At 33.7% G+C, this 17,988-nt stretch overlaps 1 protein-coding gene across 1 annotated transcript; it reads right to left on the bottom strand.

Annotated features, from left to right (window-relative positions):
• Positions 1–11,619: 11,619 nt before the first annotated feature.
• LOC104891024 (phosphoenolpyruvate/phosphate translocator 2, chloroplastic) lies at positions 11,620–17,758 on the bottom strand. Its single transcript, XM_010676661.3, has 9 exons — positions 17,263–17,758; positions 16,912–17,034; positions 15,567–15,719; positions 15,345–15,430; positions 14,323–14,407; positions 13,127–13,246; positions 12,946–13,023; positions 12,345–12,474; positions 11,620–11,824 (listed from the first exon to the last, which is right to left on the bottom strand). Exons 1-9 carry the CDS (start codon positions 17,590–17,592, stop codon positions 11,748–11,750), a joined length of 1,182 nt encoding a protein of 393 aa, XP_010674963.2. The 5' UTR covers positions 17,593–17,758; the 3' UTR covers positions 11,620–11,747.
• Between the last annotated feature and the right edge of the window lie 230 nt (positions 17,759–17,988).

Here is a 17,988-nt window from a genome sequence, read left to right as displayed (position 1 = left end):
CGTGGTTTACCAATTTGGCTACGTCCACGGGCAAAGAGAGAGAATATTTTATTATGTGAGGAAAACCATATTATAGAGAGAATTATACTAAATTCGTAGTCTAAAACAACTAGGTAAAATAACCTATATATACCCCGCGTCGAAAATGCGTCATCCGCAGAAAACGGACCTCCGTCCGATCGGGCGGTAACTTCCTAAACTACAGATTTGACGCAGGCCCGATCGGACGACCTCGCCCGGTCTTTGTTTGGTGAGGAGCCCGGTCGGGCGCCCTCCAAAATCACCTGATGACAAAAAAAGTCTCAGGCCCGATCGGGCGGCTCTGTCCGACCCAATCAGGCGGTCCTCAAAACTTCATTTTGACGCATTTTGTCGAACACATTCAAGGCACTATTCTTACACCTTAGTTATCACAACTGTCATGCATGGTCTCCGTAGCTTGAGCATGTACGACACAAACCTTTTCATCACTATTGGACTCGATATGCAGAAATGCACCTCCAAGACACCACTACTAGAAAAAGGTCAATTTGCGTCGCCCCATTTGCGTCGCACGAACACGGAAACGATGCAAAAATACTATTTGCGTTGCATGCAACAATGAATCGACGCATAAGACGAACTATGTGCGTCGTATCTAACTAACGTGCGATGCAAATTATCTATGTGCGTCGCATGAAGCCTAAGGTGCGACGCACATGACAAAGTAATCTGCGTCGCATGAAGCCCATGGTGCGATGCAGATTACAAGCCCAACCCAACCCCGTGTTTTATATCCTCTCTCTAACCTAATTATCAGCCGCATGCATCTCTCAAACACACTTTATAAGCCGCATCTCTCAAACCTCTCAAACGTTTCCCCTCTCTCTCTCTCTCCAAGGGTTTCGGTTTCCCCTCTCTCTCCAAGGGTTCGATTTCTCTCTCTCAAACTCTTCTCTCTCTCCAAATCTTCTCTCTCTTTTTCGTTTTGATTTCATTCTCAGCACGATTTGGAAAGCACAATATCATTCTCAGCCGCATCTCTCAAGCATCTTTTTCGTTTTGATTTCATTCTCAGCACGATATTCGTGCTTAGATTTCTCTGCGTCTTCATTCTGGTTTTTTGAAGATTTCGTTTTATTAGATTTCGTGCTTAGATCATTCTCTGCTTAGATTTCTTATTAGATTTCGTTTTGGCGATTTGAAGAATGAGATTTGAAGAACGAGATTTGAAGAAGAACAACGTTTTTGGCGATTTGTATTTTTTTTTAAATATATTTAGTGAAATTTCTGTCTGTTAGATCTTTTTTTTTTTTTGAGGTTTAATTTTTTAATTTCGTTTTTTTTATGTTAGATCTGAATTTTTCATTTTTGATATTTGTTAGATTTTTTTCGTTTCTTAATCGACGCAAGAGAATTGTACCCTTGTTAGATCTCGTATTTTGTTGTATCTCGTTTATTGTATTTCATGTTTTTACTATATTTTGTGTTAGATCTGATTTTTTTTTGTTGAATTTTTGTCATTTCGTTTCTCCCTTGTTAGATCTCGTATTTTGTTGTATCTCGTTTATTGTATTTCATTTTTTTACTATATTTTGTGTTAGATCTGATTTTTTTTTTTTTTGTTGAATTTTGTCATTTCGTTTCTGGGTTTTTTAAGGAGATATTCTCTCAATCTTCTACTGTTCAAGATTCGATTTCAGTTGGTAATTTCAGTTGCAGTATATCCTAGTTCTAAAAATAATTTTTTCTTATTAAAATAGTAATTTGCGTCGCACATAGTCCGAGGTGCGACGCAAATCACTAATGTGCGTCGCACCTTAGGCTATGTGCGACGCACATTACCCTCTGCATTACTTTGAATTGGGTTTGGATAGCCATTTGCGTCGCACCGTATACGAGGTGTGACGCAAATAAATGAAAATGTGCGTTGGATCTGCATTCGACGCAGACCATTGATAGGTCATTTGCGTCGTGACCTGTGCCGTCGGACCCACGTCCGACGCAAATAGGGGTCCAGGGTCCGACGCAAATCGATGTTTTTGTACTAGTGCACCCTCAGTTTTTCCCCTTCTTTTTTATGTTATTAATTTCATTTTGATTTACTGGCGGTCCAATTCCACCACCGTACCAATTAAAGCTCTGAATCTGAAACTTTGATTGTCGAATTCGAACATTTAAGACGAAACTCTTGTCAACCTAATATTTTTACCCAATATTTTTGAGTTTTTACCCACTTGCTCTTTATAGCATGTTAATATAGTCCTATTTCTTGAATCCATAGTTAAACTTGTCTTCGTTGTTGCCTATTAATCTATGATCAAAATATTGGGAATCACGTTTAATAATAATCAACGTATAAAAGATTCCTCTCATGAACTCTCACGTTGGAGGGAAGTTTGACCATATAAAAGGTTGGTAGGGTTCCATCCTAAAATCAATTGTTGATACGTGGAGTTACTTACCAATCTATATGTTAGTTATTCTCTCTCTAATTCTTTAATGTGTTACAACTATTCCCTAATTCACATGTGGGTTATACTCTTAACACTTCCCCTCACATGCGAACCACCTTTGAATCTTGCAATTTGTATTGGTCACAACATCTTTGTCGGGGTTTCTCTGGACTTCCAACATGAGGTCAACTAGATCCCTTCTTGGGGTCATCACAATTCTGTTGGGCTTACTTACCTCAAACAAATCTTTACCACCTTCCATCTTGCGTTTCATAATGGGTTAGGATTGGCTCTGGTACCATGACAAAATAGATTGAAGGAAAAAAGTTGTAATTATTTAACCCAAAGTGGATATTTATAGTACATCACATAAAATCTAACTTAGGTAGAATTAGGAAAACATATCCTAAACTAACATAATATTAAGATATATTATCTCCAAATAAACACTATAGATTTAGGAAATACTCTCAAATCTATCCTAACAAACTCGTCAAATCTATTCTTGCCTTGCTAAAGTCATTAGTCATCAAAGAAAACCTCTTGCGAAGTTTCACTTGCAAATTCTAGTTTGGGTGATATTTTATCTTGAGTGATTTACACACGTTTCTTGAGCGAGATTAATTAAAACCTTTAACCCAAAGTCTGGAATGAAGATTGTATTGCATCTTCTAATTATGCTTCATATTGATTGAATTATATAAGATTATAGTTAGTATTTTGGTTAGTTATTGTTGGATTGAGGTGAAATTCTTCGCGTTGCCTCGTTATTCTGGTGCAACTTCCAAATCTACGGGTAATGATATGATTTTATTTTATTTTAAAATGTAATTATGGCGTTTTGATCAATAGTCATGGTTTCGGGTTAACAAATATGGTGTTTGTGTTAACATTTCGAGTTGTGTTAAGGGGTGGAATGGGGGATATCCTGGTGGCAATGTGTGGCTGGTGTGGAAAGGGAGTTGTGAAGTGGAAGTAGGGGAAGCTATGGCGGTAGGGAATGGGGTGAAGATTGCCATGGAGGCGGATTTTAGAAGATTTGTTCTGAAAATGGATAACGTGAAGCTGTATGAAATACGGAAGCATAAGAAGAGGGAGAACTCAGCTTTCAGTAGCATTTTAGAATGACATTTACCAGAGGGGTAGATGAGGGTGTGCAAGGAGCCCAACAGCACAGGGTCCCAAAATTATAAAGGCCCCAAAATATATTATTTTGAAAATTTTACTTTATATTTGAATAAATCACCCTTGTTTTCCACCCTTAATAAATTTATCAATGATTTATCTTTAGACTTTTGACTTTCCATTTTTAGAACTCTAACCTTTTATCTTTATTTTCTATAAACTAGTCTTATGTGCACGCGATGCGTGCGTTAATTTTAAACTTGTTATTATATACTCCATCTGTATTATAGTTATGATTACTTTTAAAATGTGAATGATCAATAGTTAGATGAATTTAGACATATTAATTTGCTAATGCAAAAAACTAACAAAGGTTGTGAGTGATTTTTTATATTAATTTTTTGTAAATGAATTTAGATACTCCTCCATTTTTTTTAGATGTTACACTTTCTATTTTAGGAAGTTTTAAATTAGATGTTACACTTTTATTTTGGGTAATAACTTCTCTCTATCTTTCTCCTGTCACATGTTCACATGGACCCTTTTGTTTTTCATTCTCTCTATCTCTCTCCTGTCCAAAAATTACCTAGGAGTCCGTGATTTGAAAAGTGTAACATCTAAAAAAACGGAGCAAATATATTAATTCTTAAGATTTATTGAACATAGAATATTACACGTACTTTTATGTTCAATAATGAACTACATACATGATTAACAGCAAAGTATCCTCAAGAATACCGTATTTGAGAATATCGTAAAGCTCCGATCTATGAAGAAATTTGGTTTTTTTTGGTTTGAAGTTTGTTTTTGTAATTGTATTTGTGTTACGGAAAAAATATTTTGAGTTTGAATTTGAGTTGTATATGTAATGAGAATGCCATGTAGCTTTTTTTTGTTATTGTGTGTGGTATTAATGTTTTTTAGTGAATCTTTTTTATTGGCAAGTTTATGTAATTGAGCTTTTATATGATTTGATTGGGTTTAATAAGTTTTGATTTTTTTTTTGGCAAGTTTATGTGTGGAGATTTCTAATGTTTCTGTGTGGAAGGGCAATTAAGTAAATTTCAAGGAGGACGACGTTACTCCTCCCTTCGCTTATATAATAGATATATTTTTTTTCTTGACTGTGGCTGTGGGAACTGGATATGGTAACATCTTTTTAAGGGGAAAAAAATGAGGAATACAGTTTGCCAAATATAGGCAGCTCTTAAATTTAGCAAAGTAAAAGATACAAACACTATTTTGTAATTTAGAAAGAGAAGGGGGCAAAATTGGCATTTCAAAAGAGGACACCATTGCTCCCCCTTCCCTTATATAATAGAGATTTAAGAGCCTAATTTTCATATTAGAACCGGGACCCCAAAATCTTGAAGACGGCCCTGACATTTACATGCTACTGATGCAATGTGAAGAAGTTAGCTTTAGTTTTGTTAGAAGAACACGAAATAAAGTGGCTCATGCCTTAGAAGAAAAAGTATTGTTTTAGATGATTTTTTTCAGGTTGTATTTAAGCATTAATAACTCCTTATATATCCTTATATTTTCAATACAAGGTAGAATCTCATCAATAAAAAAAAGCTACATTAAATAAACTTTGAAATTCTAAGCCTTTACTACATCTTACGTTTTCTAAAGCATTTACAGTTGGTTCAAGTGGCAAAACCTCATTTATAGTGGCATAAAATTACCCATTGAACTTCAAAAATATTATAACTGTTGTTGCCAACTCTTCATTAGAGATTTGCCGCCATTAAAATTCTATAACATAAAATTGAAGTATTGAACTTGTATATTATTTGCATCCTTATATGACTTTCGGATGAGTGATATTTGTATCACTCAAATACCTTATTTGCCTCCTGTTTAGAGTCATTTTTCCTATTTATTTATTATTTTCTAGCTTATTTTGCGTAATTTAGAATAATTGAGTTATTTGTACCTTATTTGTGAATATTAGGTATTTTGGTTATTGATATAGGGTTCAGTAATGTTTATTTGTTTTTTATGTTATGGGATTAAAGGTCTTTATACCACACACCAAGCATAGAGTGGATCAATTTTATCAAAATAATAGCTTTTGAAAGGATTTGTGCATGAGGATGACATTACATCGGTCATAACTTTCATCACACACAATATTTTTCAGTGATTCAAGTTGGAGATGAAATTTTAGCTCAGTATTTTTCCAAGGAGTGGACATAAGCGATGTAAAATGAAAGAGATATGGCTCTTTGAAGTCAGGCGCGTCTGACAGAGCAGAGTGTCCGCTCTGTATTGTTTAGAGCATGCAACTCTGCCAATGCTTTTTTCTTTATGCTGAGATAAGGACCCGATACCAAAGCTTTTCTCAAGAACGTCTACGAGTAAACCCCCTCCCTCATATGCCTTTCGGCTAGCTTTTACGGGTTGCTAATTTCTAGCTCTTACCTTTACTACCTCTACTATGATCTCTTTCTATAACCACCTCCTTAGAAAGAGCCTGTTTTTTCCTTACTTGTTCCCCGCTCCAGAAGCCCAGAAACTTTCTAACTGTGTGAAATTATATTGTATAGAGAGCCTGCTCCAAACTATGGAGTCCCCCCTCCGTATTGTTTGAAGCGCCCGTTCCAGAAGCCCATAAACTTTCTGCCTGCCTGAAATTGTATGGAGACCCTGCTTCAAACTATATGGAGCGCCCGCTCCGCTTGAATTCTGCAAAAATCCATGTTTTTCGACCCATTTAATGATTTAATGTTTAAATCTTCAAACTATAAAAGAATTGTTTGTATCAATATTATGCTTGGTTGCAGATCATAGTAGGGAGTGATGAATGCTTACACACTGCCTGGAAGAAATGGGGCAGGAGATATAGAAGCAAAAAACAACAGCAAGTATGCTACACTGCTTTGGCAGCTATGGTTTACCATATTTGGCAAGCAAGGAACCATTCTCTGCGGAATAATGTTGTGTTACATCCTGATAGAGTGGTGAATTGTATAAAAGCTGAAGTTATTGCTACATTGTTTGTTACTGCTGTTTGCGTTCTTTGATGTTTTGGTGTTTTGTTCGCATACTAGTGTGTTGTACTAGTATGTATTAGGCTGTATTTAGCCTGTTGGCTTCTTCACTGTTTTGGTAATATATTTCTTACATTTTATTAAAAAAAGAATCTTTTAAAGGACTAACCCCTAACTTTTAAAAGGGAGAAAAGAGGGCTAGCTTCCATAAGCTTAGTTAGAGGTTTTATCTAGGGTTTTTCGAGGGCGAAACTCTCAAATTTTTAGAGAGAGAAGTGAGATAAACTTGTTGAAAGACTTGGAATCTGAAGAATTTAAGAAAGAAATTGAAGATTTGGAGTCCCCTTGCAACTTTAATGAGAATTTCTCTCTCATATTTTGTTGTTTCCTTAACTTATGTTCATGTCAGTTACTCTATTTACTTGTTCATTCTAGATTAGTGTTTGATTTCATGTTTTTAGTTGTTGTTATTTATTTTATTTAATAGTTTATTATGATTTGTGAGTAGTTATTTTTCTTGGAAGAAGATGCAGCCATTTTAATGGTATCATGAGCCATTGGGTCATATTTGGGGTTATTTTGAAAAATGAAATCAAATGAACAATAGGAGCTTTATTATTGATTTTTGTTGGTTGGTCTCCATGGAAACTTAATTATTAGTCACTTCAATGAATGATGAAAAGATGAAATTGAAGAGTTGACATACTATATGTTCACTTAGTTAAACTTGCATGAAAATAGTGGTTTTAGCTAAAGGGTTACCCAAACATTTTCCTTAATTAATCCTATTGTTATTCATGATCTTGAGTTGGAATTTGTTCCATGAAAATATGACATAATCTCCAATTTAATTAACCCTCTCTAGCTTGAAAGAATAATTTGGGATTTGTTAGATGACAACTTGAATTCATTCTCTTTAGACTACCTCCTTATTGCTTAATTGCTTAATTTCATGACTAAAATAGTTGGTGAAATCCCCTATCCTAACTCCTTTTATTTAAAAGTTTTAAGTTACTAATTGACAAATCTCATATAACCATTTCTTCATCCTGCTAGCTTACTATAATTAACATTTTCGATGATTATCCTAAATCCTTGTGGAAGAATGACCATTGCTTGCCATTATACTTAAATTAGTGGTTATTTAGGTAGTTAATTGATTTAGGAGTTTTGATAAACGACGTGAAAAACCTATTAGCGACGTTCACATTTTCCCAATCAAGATTCATACACATTATATTTTCAAAATCTTTTCATTGAGTTTTTTAAAATTATAAAATGCTTGATTTGAACTCGAATGAACTTGCAATTGAGGAGGAAGATGATGAACTTTTTATTGGCCAAATCTTTGAAAATCAAGAAGAGGCATATTGTTAGAGGATATTGGACCGTAGGTCTATATCTACGGCAAGGCCCATTAGGTTAAATTTATTAGGTTAAGTTTATGTTATGTTCTATATATAAGTAATGTAATTGTAGTTAATAGAGGTTGTTAGAGAATATTGGACCGTAGGTTTATATCTACGAGCAAGGCCCATTAGGTCAAATTTAGTAGGTTAAGTTTATGTTATGTTCTATATATAAGTAATGTAATTGTAGTTAATGGAGGCACAATAATACATCTCTTCTCTCTATATTTAACATGGTATCAAGAGAAGGTTTCTGATCTTGGGTTCATTCAAAATAAAAAATTCCCCCACCGGTGGGAGGGTGTCTGTCTGTCTGTTTAATTACCCCCACCGGTCGGTCTTGTTATTTCCACAGTGCTCTTCTGCTGTGCTATTCAACTCTGCTTTTATCTCTGATCTTCTTAATCATTTTTTTTTTCTCCAAAAAAAAAAACACGACGTACGAAGTAGTGCGTGATTTGTTATGTCCTTTTCATTTTCATCATTATTTTGTCTCATGTGAGACTTATAATGGATTAATTAAAATATTGATGTTGGTTTATTTTTTATTAAAGCGTGTTATTATTACTTCATTTTATTCATCTCTTCAAAATGAATCTGAAAAAAGCACCACTTTGGTGGTATTGTTTCATTTAATCTTCATTTCAAATATGTTTCAAAACAGATCAATTTCTTTTTAAAAATGTCGACGATGTTCATTCCATCGAAAATTTGTTCTTTTATTTCTGTGATGATGATCATTCCATCACAACTTTCACAAAAATTGGTTCTTTGGTCTCAATTTCAGATCTGTTTCAAAACAGATTGTGAGACATGTTTTAGCTCTCCTTATGTCGTGAGACACGGTTTATGGGTTCTCTTTGTACCTTGAGACGAGGTTTGTTCATTGAAGATTTGAAGATTTATAGATTTTAAGAATTGAAGAATCTGAGTTCGATTTTATTTTTAGTGGTGTTTTTTATTGTTATTTGTCCAATTGTAACGTTCGTTTTACTGCCGTTACAATTGCGGGAGGGTGTTAGAGGATATTGGACCGTAGGTCTATATCTACGGGCAAGACCCATTAGGTTAAGTTTATTAGGTTAAGTTTATGTTATGTTCTATATATAAGTAATGTAATTGTAGTTAATGGAGGCACAATAATACAACATCTCTTCTCTCTATATTTAACATATATCTATAACAATTATGTAAAACAACATGGCTTTGTGGTCGTTAAAGAACATATTAATACTAAGTATGAAAGGACCGTGAGACAATATTCTCTTTGTCATCGACATGGAAAACCATGTTCAAAGGTAGTCAACTTGTCTAAATATCAAAGAGATAGAGGTTCTTCAAAGTGTGGCTACCTATCCCATCTATGTATTGCTCAGAAAAGAAGTTTCGAAATATTTTTGAAAGATTAGCATGTCACCACATTTGTCAAAAAACACAAACATGATATGGTGTCAATTGAAGAAATGTGTTTTCTTCAGACGATCGGACCATCAATCTTGAGGACAAGAAACAAATTTTATTATATAAAGAAGCGGGATGGTCAATTAGACAATCGGGTCATGGAGCTTGGAAAAATCATGTTAAATATGGTGAGTTATCCTTTTTTAATCGAGATAATTCGCAATTTACTTGGTAAAGTGAGGAGGATGCTCGGAGATGATGATGCAAAAGCCTTACTAAAGTATATGAAATTTGGAAAGAAAGATAGTAACTAAACCAATATGTAGTTACATTAGATAAAGAGAGGAGATTAGAAAATTTATTTTGGTGCCAAATTCAAAATTTTGAAAGGTTCCAAAGATATGGCAATTAGTAGTTTCTAATACCACTTATAAAGTTAATGTGTATGACATACATGTGGGATCTTTGTTGGTATCGACAATCATGAGAAAACAACTTCATTTGCTTGTGCACTCCTTTGTAATGAGACAACATCTATATTTAAGTAACTCGAATGCGTATTTCACTTTGAGGCAAATTTATTCTGTTTAACTGCATATATGTTGAGTAATATGAATTCTAGTTGCTACTTCAGTTAACTTAGATTTCGATTTAAGTAGTGTTTTTCCTTGTTTGTTATTAAGTAGTTCAAATTTAATGAAAATCATAAATTAAGTTAAAAGGCAAATTATGTCACTTGAAGAAGGGAAGAAGGATATTAGTGGACCGAGACTAGTATTGGTAGTAGATAATAACATTATTTTACTAACAGTTCGTATGTGGTATAGATAAGCTTAATTGATGGAATTTAGGTTTGTTTGACATTATTATTAAGTTTAATTTAAAAAAATTCAAGTACTTAGATTCTCATTTAGGTTCTCTTGAAAAACTAAACAAATGTTAAATATACAGATTTGCTATCTTTTAAACACAATCCTTAAGGATGTAGTTGTCGAAACTTTTTTTGTTTGGTTAACTGATGTAACGGGCTTAGTAGCAGGAGACATTGCTGATGAATAAAATCTGGTACTTTTCATGTCAGAAAAACTATGGTCTTTGTTTTTATAATTATGGTTTTGTTATTAATAGTGGTTAGATCAATCGTTATGGGATTTAAGTTAATGGTTATGGTCTTTAATTTATTACAAAATTTGAGTTAATTATGATACTGTGGTAAATAGTTATGATTATTAAGTTAATAGTTATGGTCTGCTTCGTTATATTTTTTGTCGTAATATATGATTTTGGGTAAATAGTTATGATCTCTGATTATTAGTTACAATTTTCAGGTTAATAATTACGGTTCTTGGTAAATAGTTATAAATATTGGTTAATAGTTATTGTTTTCACTTTATTAGCTATAAATTTCACTTTACTAGTTAGTTTTTGTGTAAATAATTGTGATTTTCTTGTTATTTGTTATGATTTAGGTTAATATTCATTGTTTTGGATTATTAGATATCCTAGTTTTGCGTAAATTTTTGTTGTTTTCGGTGAATGATTATGGTATTTTGGTTGATTTTAAGGTTTTGGGTCAATAGTTACAGATTTCTGGCAATAGTTACGATTTTTCGGTAAATAGTTATGATTTTTAGTTATTTTTAATTGTTTACACATTATTTATTTGTTATAGTTTCCATGTTATTAGCTAAAGTTTTTGGAATAATATATGGTTTTGGATAAATACTAAAAAGTTATGATTTTCTTATTATTTGTTATGGTTTTCGGGCTAATTTTTATTTGTTAGTCATATGTTTAAACAGAAATTTGTTGTTTTGGTTTACAATCATAGTGTTTTTCTTGATCTTATAATTTCGGGTTGAGAGTTAAATTTTCTGGTTAATAATTATGCCTTTTGGGTTAGTATTTATGATTCTATAAAGTTACGATTTTGGAATTAAAAGTTATAATGTTTGGATTAATAGTTAAGTTCTCTATTAGTCATTGTTTTGGGGGTAAAAGTTAATTTTTTTGGAGAAAAAGTTAGGAACAATTAGTGTGGGCTTAATTTCTTAAGATCTGCGTGTAGGTCACGTTTTGGGTCTCATCCGAGTCCCGACAGTTACTTGGCTAAATTCGCCTGGATCCATAACCCGATGGGTGGACATGTATATTGCAAATTTACAATGGACTTTTAACTTTGATATATATGGGGTTTAGGCCCAGCCCAAATGCACTTAGAAGTCAACATACGGCTTTTGAAAAAGAAAAACAAACAGAAAAAGAGAAAAATCTCCTTGAATTGAACCGATACCGTTGCACATAACACGTTTACGTAGTTCGTTTCAAAGGAAAAAGAACACGTTTATATAATTTGACTACAATAATGGACTAATCAATAATCATGCAGCTTTAAACTTTGAATTCAATCTCTTTGCTCTTGTGTATAAGAAGACACCAGCAAGTGCTAGTGCAGTTCCTGCAGAGGTATATTAATAATCTGATATTAGTATATTTGCTTGGATTTACAACTTATTTTAACTTATTTCATAAAAAATAAAATAAGATAATTTCAGATAATATAAGGCAGATAAGATAAATTCACATAAATTAGATCGGATAAAATAAATTGAATAAAACGGATTAACTATGTTAGACCACACAATACACTAGAATATAAATTCAAATTAGATAAGTTCAAATAAAATAAGATAAAATATGATTAGATTAAAATAAGTAGAATCAAACGGAGTCTTAAGTGTTATTTAAGGTGAATACACTGTAAAAAGTCAATTCCAAATTGTTTGCCTCTTCAAAATATATAAATCCATTATGTATACTTTATTAGGAAGAAAGCAGTGTGTACATCTTGCTAAAAGTTTGATGACATAATATGTTAATTTAGAGTAATTGAAATAAAATGTACTGTATTTGTATCGTGCTACCAAAAATATTTCTTTGAGATATGTGGATTACTAAAATTCAAAAAATAGACTTACCAAATGAATTTAGGGGTGAAATTGGCGTTTGGAAGAAGATTACTGAAGATACAATTACAACAACTCGCTTCAAGCAATTTCCCACCGAATGTGTCACAGCTGAAACCTTTTCTAATATCATGTAGGAAACCTGTCATTAAACACAAATTAAAATTGTCTAAGCAAAATCTTGATTAGCTGAATGAGAAAGAGATGTGTTCAAAAGTTATGTACAATTTGAAAGAAAGGAAAGATAAGAAAGTGGTATAATTACAAGTTTAAATCTTCATTTGTCATTACATCAAATTCTCGGTTGTAAATTTACCTTTTAAGATTAAATGTATCCCTTTAATATAATTAGTAAAACACATTCATAATTAGACCGTCTCATTTGAGAATTTGCTGAAAGGACTATTAATTTGTAAAATGCAACTTGGTCCCGATCCTAAGGGAATAAAACTTGCTCAATCCGACGCAATCTAACCCGTGCTAATCGGTAGTATCTACCTCGTTTTTGAAAATTCGACACGAGTCTAATATGATATTACTTTTCTTGGCACGACCGTGCCCAAGTCTACTACTGACTAGTAAGTAGTAATGTAAAAATGTCAGAATTATTTACCTGCTGATATGTGTGGAAGCAAAGTCCGGCAACAAGAGCTCTTACAAAAAGTTCTTTAACGTTCAAGCCTCTACTTGCCTAAAGTTGATGAGGAAGAAAAGGAAGAATAAGTTCAAATATTCATGCTAAATTCTTTTACATGAAAGTTTCCAAATTTCGAACTTGTATGGATATAACTTACAGCTAATTGAAAATACGAGGGAGAAAATTTGATGCCGTCAATGAAAATAGCTGTTGTGAGTAAGAAGACGAAGCACATGAGTGTAATTACAGAGAACAGATTGATGTTGTCCAAACTCTCCTGTCAATGTTCAACAACATAAACATCAAAGATTGATTATTTATCTTTGGAAAATTTGCAAAAAAAGACTTTTTACGAGTTTTTGCGAAAAAAAACCTCATAAAATATTTTTTGCGAAAACAAACCAAAATCAATTTTTTTTGCGAAAACAAACCTAGTATCATTTTTCGGTGTTGATCATAGAATTTCCGGCGTTGACCACCTTTAGTCACCACTACCAACACCTGCACCTAGCCCCCCACCCGCCCCCACAACCCCCACTTCACCCCTAGCCCATCCCCCACCACTTGCAGCCCATCCCACCCCTACCAGCAGCCCCCAACCCCTCCCTCCACCCACTCAGGTGGCAGCCCCCCTCCCTCTCAGGCGACAACCCCCACCCCCTTCGCCCCTACCCTCTCTTCTTCCCTCTCTCCCCCCTCCCCCCTCTCCCCCCCTTTCCTCTCCCTTCGTCCACCCCCAGCCCACCTTATCCCCCCGCTGCCCCGCAGCTCCCCCCTCCGCAACCCAGAAAATCTGAACCCACCACCATCGCATGACCATAACACCATGAAACCCTCCACCACCACCACGAAACCCACTACCACCACAAATGAAACGAAAACTATCAAAAATTGCAGAACGAAAACTATTGTTTCTGGATGGCGCAGCGGTGGGGGGCATTCTGGGTGGCACACAGTTGGGGGGATGGACGAAGGGAGAGGAGAGGGGGGAGGGGTGAAGGAGGGATAAATGGAGAGGACAGAGGGTAGGGGGAGGGGGGGGCAACCGCCTGAGGGGTGGAGGGAGGGTTGGGGGTTGCTGGTAGTAGTGGCTAGGTTTCATCTTGCAAAAATAATTTTGATTTTGGTTTGTTTTCACAAAAAAAAAATTGATTTTGGTTTGTTTCCCAAAAAATGCTTTGTAAGGTTTTTTTTCGCAAAAATTGAACTTGTAAAAGGTCTTTTTTGACAAATTTTCCTTTATCTATTCCATAAGCTGTCCCATTTTGGAGGGCTTATTATTTTAATAGTCAAATTTGATCACAAAAGTCAAATCTAGTGTTTGATAGAGTGGTGTAACTTAAAATGATGTACCTCTTCTTTAACCATCAACTTTTTGCTTAGCACATTGCGTGATTGGTTAGTCAGATTAGAAGCCATTGCGCTGCCAAAACCTAACCTGGTTTGCGAGATAAACTTGTCATTGATCATGTAAAATGAATTCATGCTTTATACTTAAATATCATAAAAACAGTGTAACAATTCATTGTTTCAAGAACCTCTAACGTAATTGATACATTCATATTAGGTTATCCTTTTAAACGATGATCACATATATCTATTAAGACTATACTAGTTACTTTTATTTGGAAACTGAATTATAGGTTTCTCTTGCTAGTATTTTCATAATTCTTCACACATATAGTCAAATGTAGTATATTTCTTCAAGCAAAGGATATAAATAGTTTCTAACTAATTTGTTCGGTGTAGAATTCATGTGACAAGTCATGAGGTTGCAAAATTGGTAATTTCATATTGAGTAAAATTGAGATCAAGATCATGTAACTCGAGTCGGCTTCATTTTCTGTTTGATTCTAGTCATATGGAGATGTTTATAGTTAGGTTTATGATAATTGTTCTTTTTATAGTTTCAATTTTTAGATCGATACATCGACAATAGTGATACCTTTTTTACACTTCTTTTCCAAAAAAATTCGGAGTGTGCATTTGTATATTTATAGTGTATTTACTTGACACATGCTATAACTAGTTTCTAGTAATAATTGTACAAGTTTATTGGAGAATTGTTTTGTCATCAGGGGAGACAATTGCTTACAATTTTTTTTTGGGTTTTCAGTGTATTGGAAATTATAATTTCCGTCATACACCCAAGATTTTTTATTTTAGTTATCTGAAAAGTCACAAAAATAAATGAGCAAAATTGTAGCGAAATCAGCTAAAAGGTACTCATGACTACGTTAGCATATATCGTAATAGTCGTGTTGATCAAAGACAAAAACATTTCTAATAAGACAACATAATAAATTAAGCAGTACTAAGTAATTCTTGTATGATTTTTTGAACATAACATCAAAAAAAATTATCTTAATGCTAACCAGTTGAAAGAGGCTTCTGTGAAAGATGCTAATGCCACTCCACCAACAATGGGAACCAGGGAAAAAACCACCCATGGATTAGGCCTCTGTAACAAATTTTCAAGTTAGCTACTGATTTATATATTTCTAAGAGGTCCATTATAGTATCTTTTACTCTAATGTAAAGAAAACAAAAATTGGGAAATTAACAAGAAAAAAGACAATAATAGATTAAAAGCTGACCTCACCAAGAAAAAGGACAGAGAGAAGGACAGTGAAGAAGGGCTCCATAGCTTTAATGGTGTGAGTGAATGAGACTGCAACTTTTCCAAGGCTCACATTCGTTAGGAGATTGCCCATCGCATGTGCTATTGCTAATGGTAGAATAGCTGCAAACTTACCATAATTATACACCAAATATCAATTAATTAGCCCAAATATGCCAAATACAACCTTTTTAAGATAATTTGACTAGTATATTAGTAATCAATATAGTTCAAACAAATTAAGTTCAGTTTAGTTCAGTTCAGACAAATTCAGTTTAATTCAATCCAAAAGAACAGAATCTAAGTCTAAGTCGAAGCACAAGTTAAGGGAAAACCAGAAATGATTACTGATACTCCCTCTGTCCCAAAATATATTTCCCATTTCCATTTTGGGTGTCCCAAAAATATATAATACCCATTTTCATATTTAGTTCTGCATTTTTCCGTAATTTGTATAGAAAACACGTGTCCCATAATTTATTTGCTCCTTGAATTTTGTTTGATCCTTTATTTATTGAACCAAAATGTCACAATTAATGCTCTTCACCAATTATTCTCCATTCTTTCTCCTAAAATCATATTTTCACATATAATATTTATTTAAATAAATAAAAAAATATTTACTATCTCTCTTTGATTCTACTTGCATAAATTACCATGAAAAAAGAGAAATCGAAACTATGTTTTTGGACGGAGGGAGTAGTAGATAAGTTATGTATTTCCTCCCTTTCAATTTAGTTGTGACAATCTCTTCTATCACATGGGACCCTTTTATTTTCTTTCTCTATCTCTCTCCTCTCCGAAAATTGCTTAAAAATTCATAATTTTAAAAGAGTCACAATTAAATTGAAATGTAAGAAGTAGTAAAATTTTATAAATGTTTTAATTTAATCATATTGTAGAAATCAAGTAGAAATAGATGTAGTAAAATATTTACTAGTCTACATCTCTAGAGATGTTACAATCTAACATGTGACATCAACATATCGAGATATCTTTTTTAAAGGAGGAATATTAGTATAGATATTTAGAAGTTACTCCTTCCGTCCCAAAATATAGTTCCCATTTTTTTTTGCACAGTCTCCGAGATGTATCTTTGACTTATTATATCTTCTATTTCGCATTAGTAGAAAATATAAAAAATTGATATTATGAATGTAGACGTTGAGTTTGAGACGAATCCAACAAGACCCCACATGAATATGTTTTCTTATATACATTAATGAGAATACTTGGTCAAAGATTTTAAATTTTGACTCCCAACATAGAAATGGGAACTATATTTTGAAACGAAAGGAGTATAATAGATTACTTAATTTTACCTGTGAACGGGTAATCTTTGGTTTTGGATGAAGATTAAAACCCCACATAAGAAGAACAAGCAAACTTCCACATCCAAATTGGAAAGCTGTAATAGTTGAAGGGAACGGATAAACCTTAAGAACCTGTACATATATGAGAACTTAGATTAGAATTTGACATGATATTCACACTAAAACATGGGACTATCAGCAAAATTGAATAACATAATCCACACTTAGGCATACTTCAATCTACTCATTTACATGTCTAAAGTTAGTAAGAATAACTTAATGAATGTAAGACTGAAAAGTGATGATCTTTAGAACCCACATGAAAGAAATTAGACTACTGTATGTGAATAGATTAAGCACCTGCTTGTTGTATATATTGAAGTAGACATTTAAGGCATACCAAAGGCAAAACATGCCTCCAAGCTGCACATCACGAGCCACACTATCAGCGTTTGTTTCTGCACTTCCATCTGCATTCTCAGGGATTGAAACAGCTCGAACGACCAACAATTTTCTTGATCCATGCCTTGTTGTAGAAAGGCGAGGCGACGAACAAGAAAGACAAAATGATGTGTTGGAGCACTTTACATTGTGGTTGAAATATTTATGCATATACCATTGATCACGAAAGCATCCTACATGAAGGATGTTGGAGACTTTGGAATTGATACATAATGCTCTAGGATACATATCCAACAAACATATAAGGTCTTTTGAATAAGTACTAATTTTTCTACAAGTACATGATTAGGACCTTTGTATAGCAACTTACAAAATGATTCATGAAATTTATAAGGAGAGTATAAATAATTTTGACATTATGGAAGTTTGAGTTGATGAACATACATTATATTATAAATGTGTGTTGAATGAGTGGTTGATATTTTTGGTATAGGAGCACGTGCCCCGCGGGCTCCTCTAGATGTGATGTTGCAGAATTGTGAGGATGAGAGCTTCGATTAATACTAGTGAGAAATTAGTGGCTTGTGCTTTTAAGCAGAGTCTTCAGAGAACCACAACTTTGAGACACTTATTTGCCAGTTAAGACGATAGCAAACTCATTTGTAGCTTTGTGAAGTTGGTCAA

The sequence above is a fragment of the Beta vulgaris genome, chromosome 4 (genome assembly GCF_026745355.1).
Source record: "Beta vulgaris subsp. vulgaris cultivar EL10 chromosome 4, EL10.2, whole genome shotgun sequence".
In the NCBI taxonomy this organism is placed as follows: domain Eukaryota; kingdom Viridiplantae; phylum Streptophyta; class Magnoliopsida; order Caryophyllales; family Amaranthaceae; genus Beta; species Beta vulgaris.
This window is presented reverse-complemented; position numbering and strand designations above follow the sequence as displayed.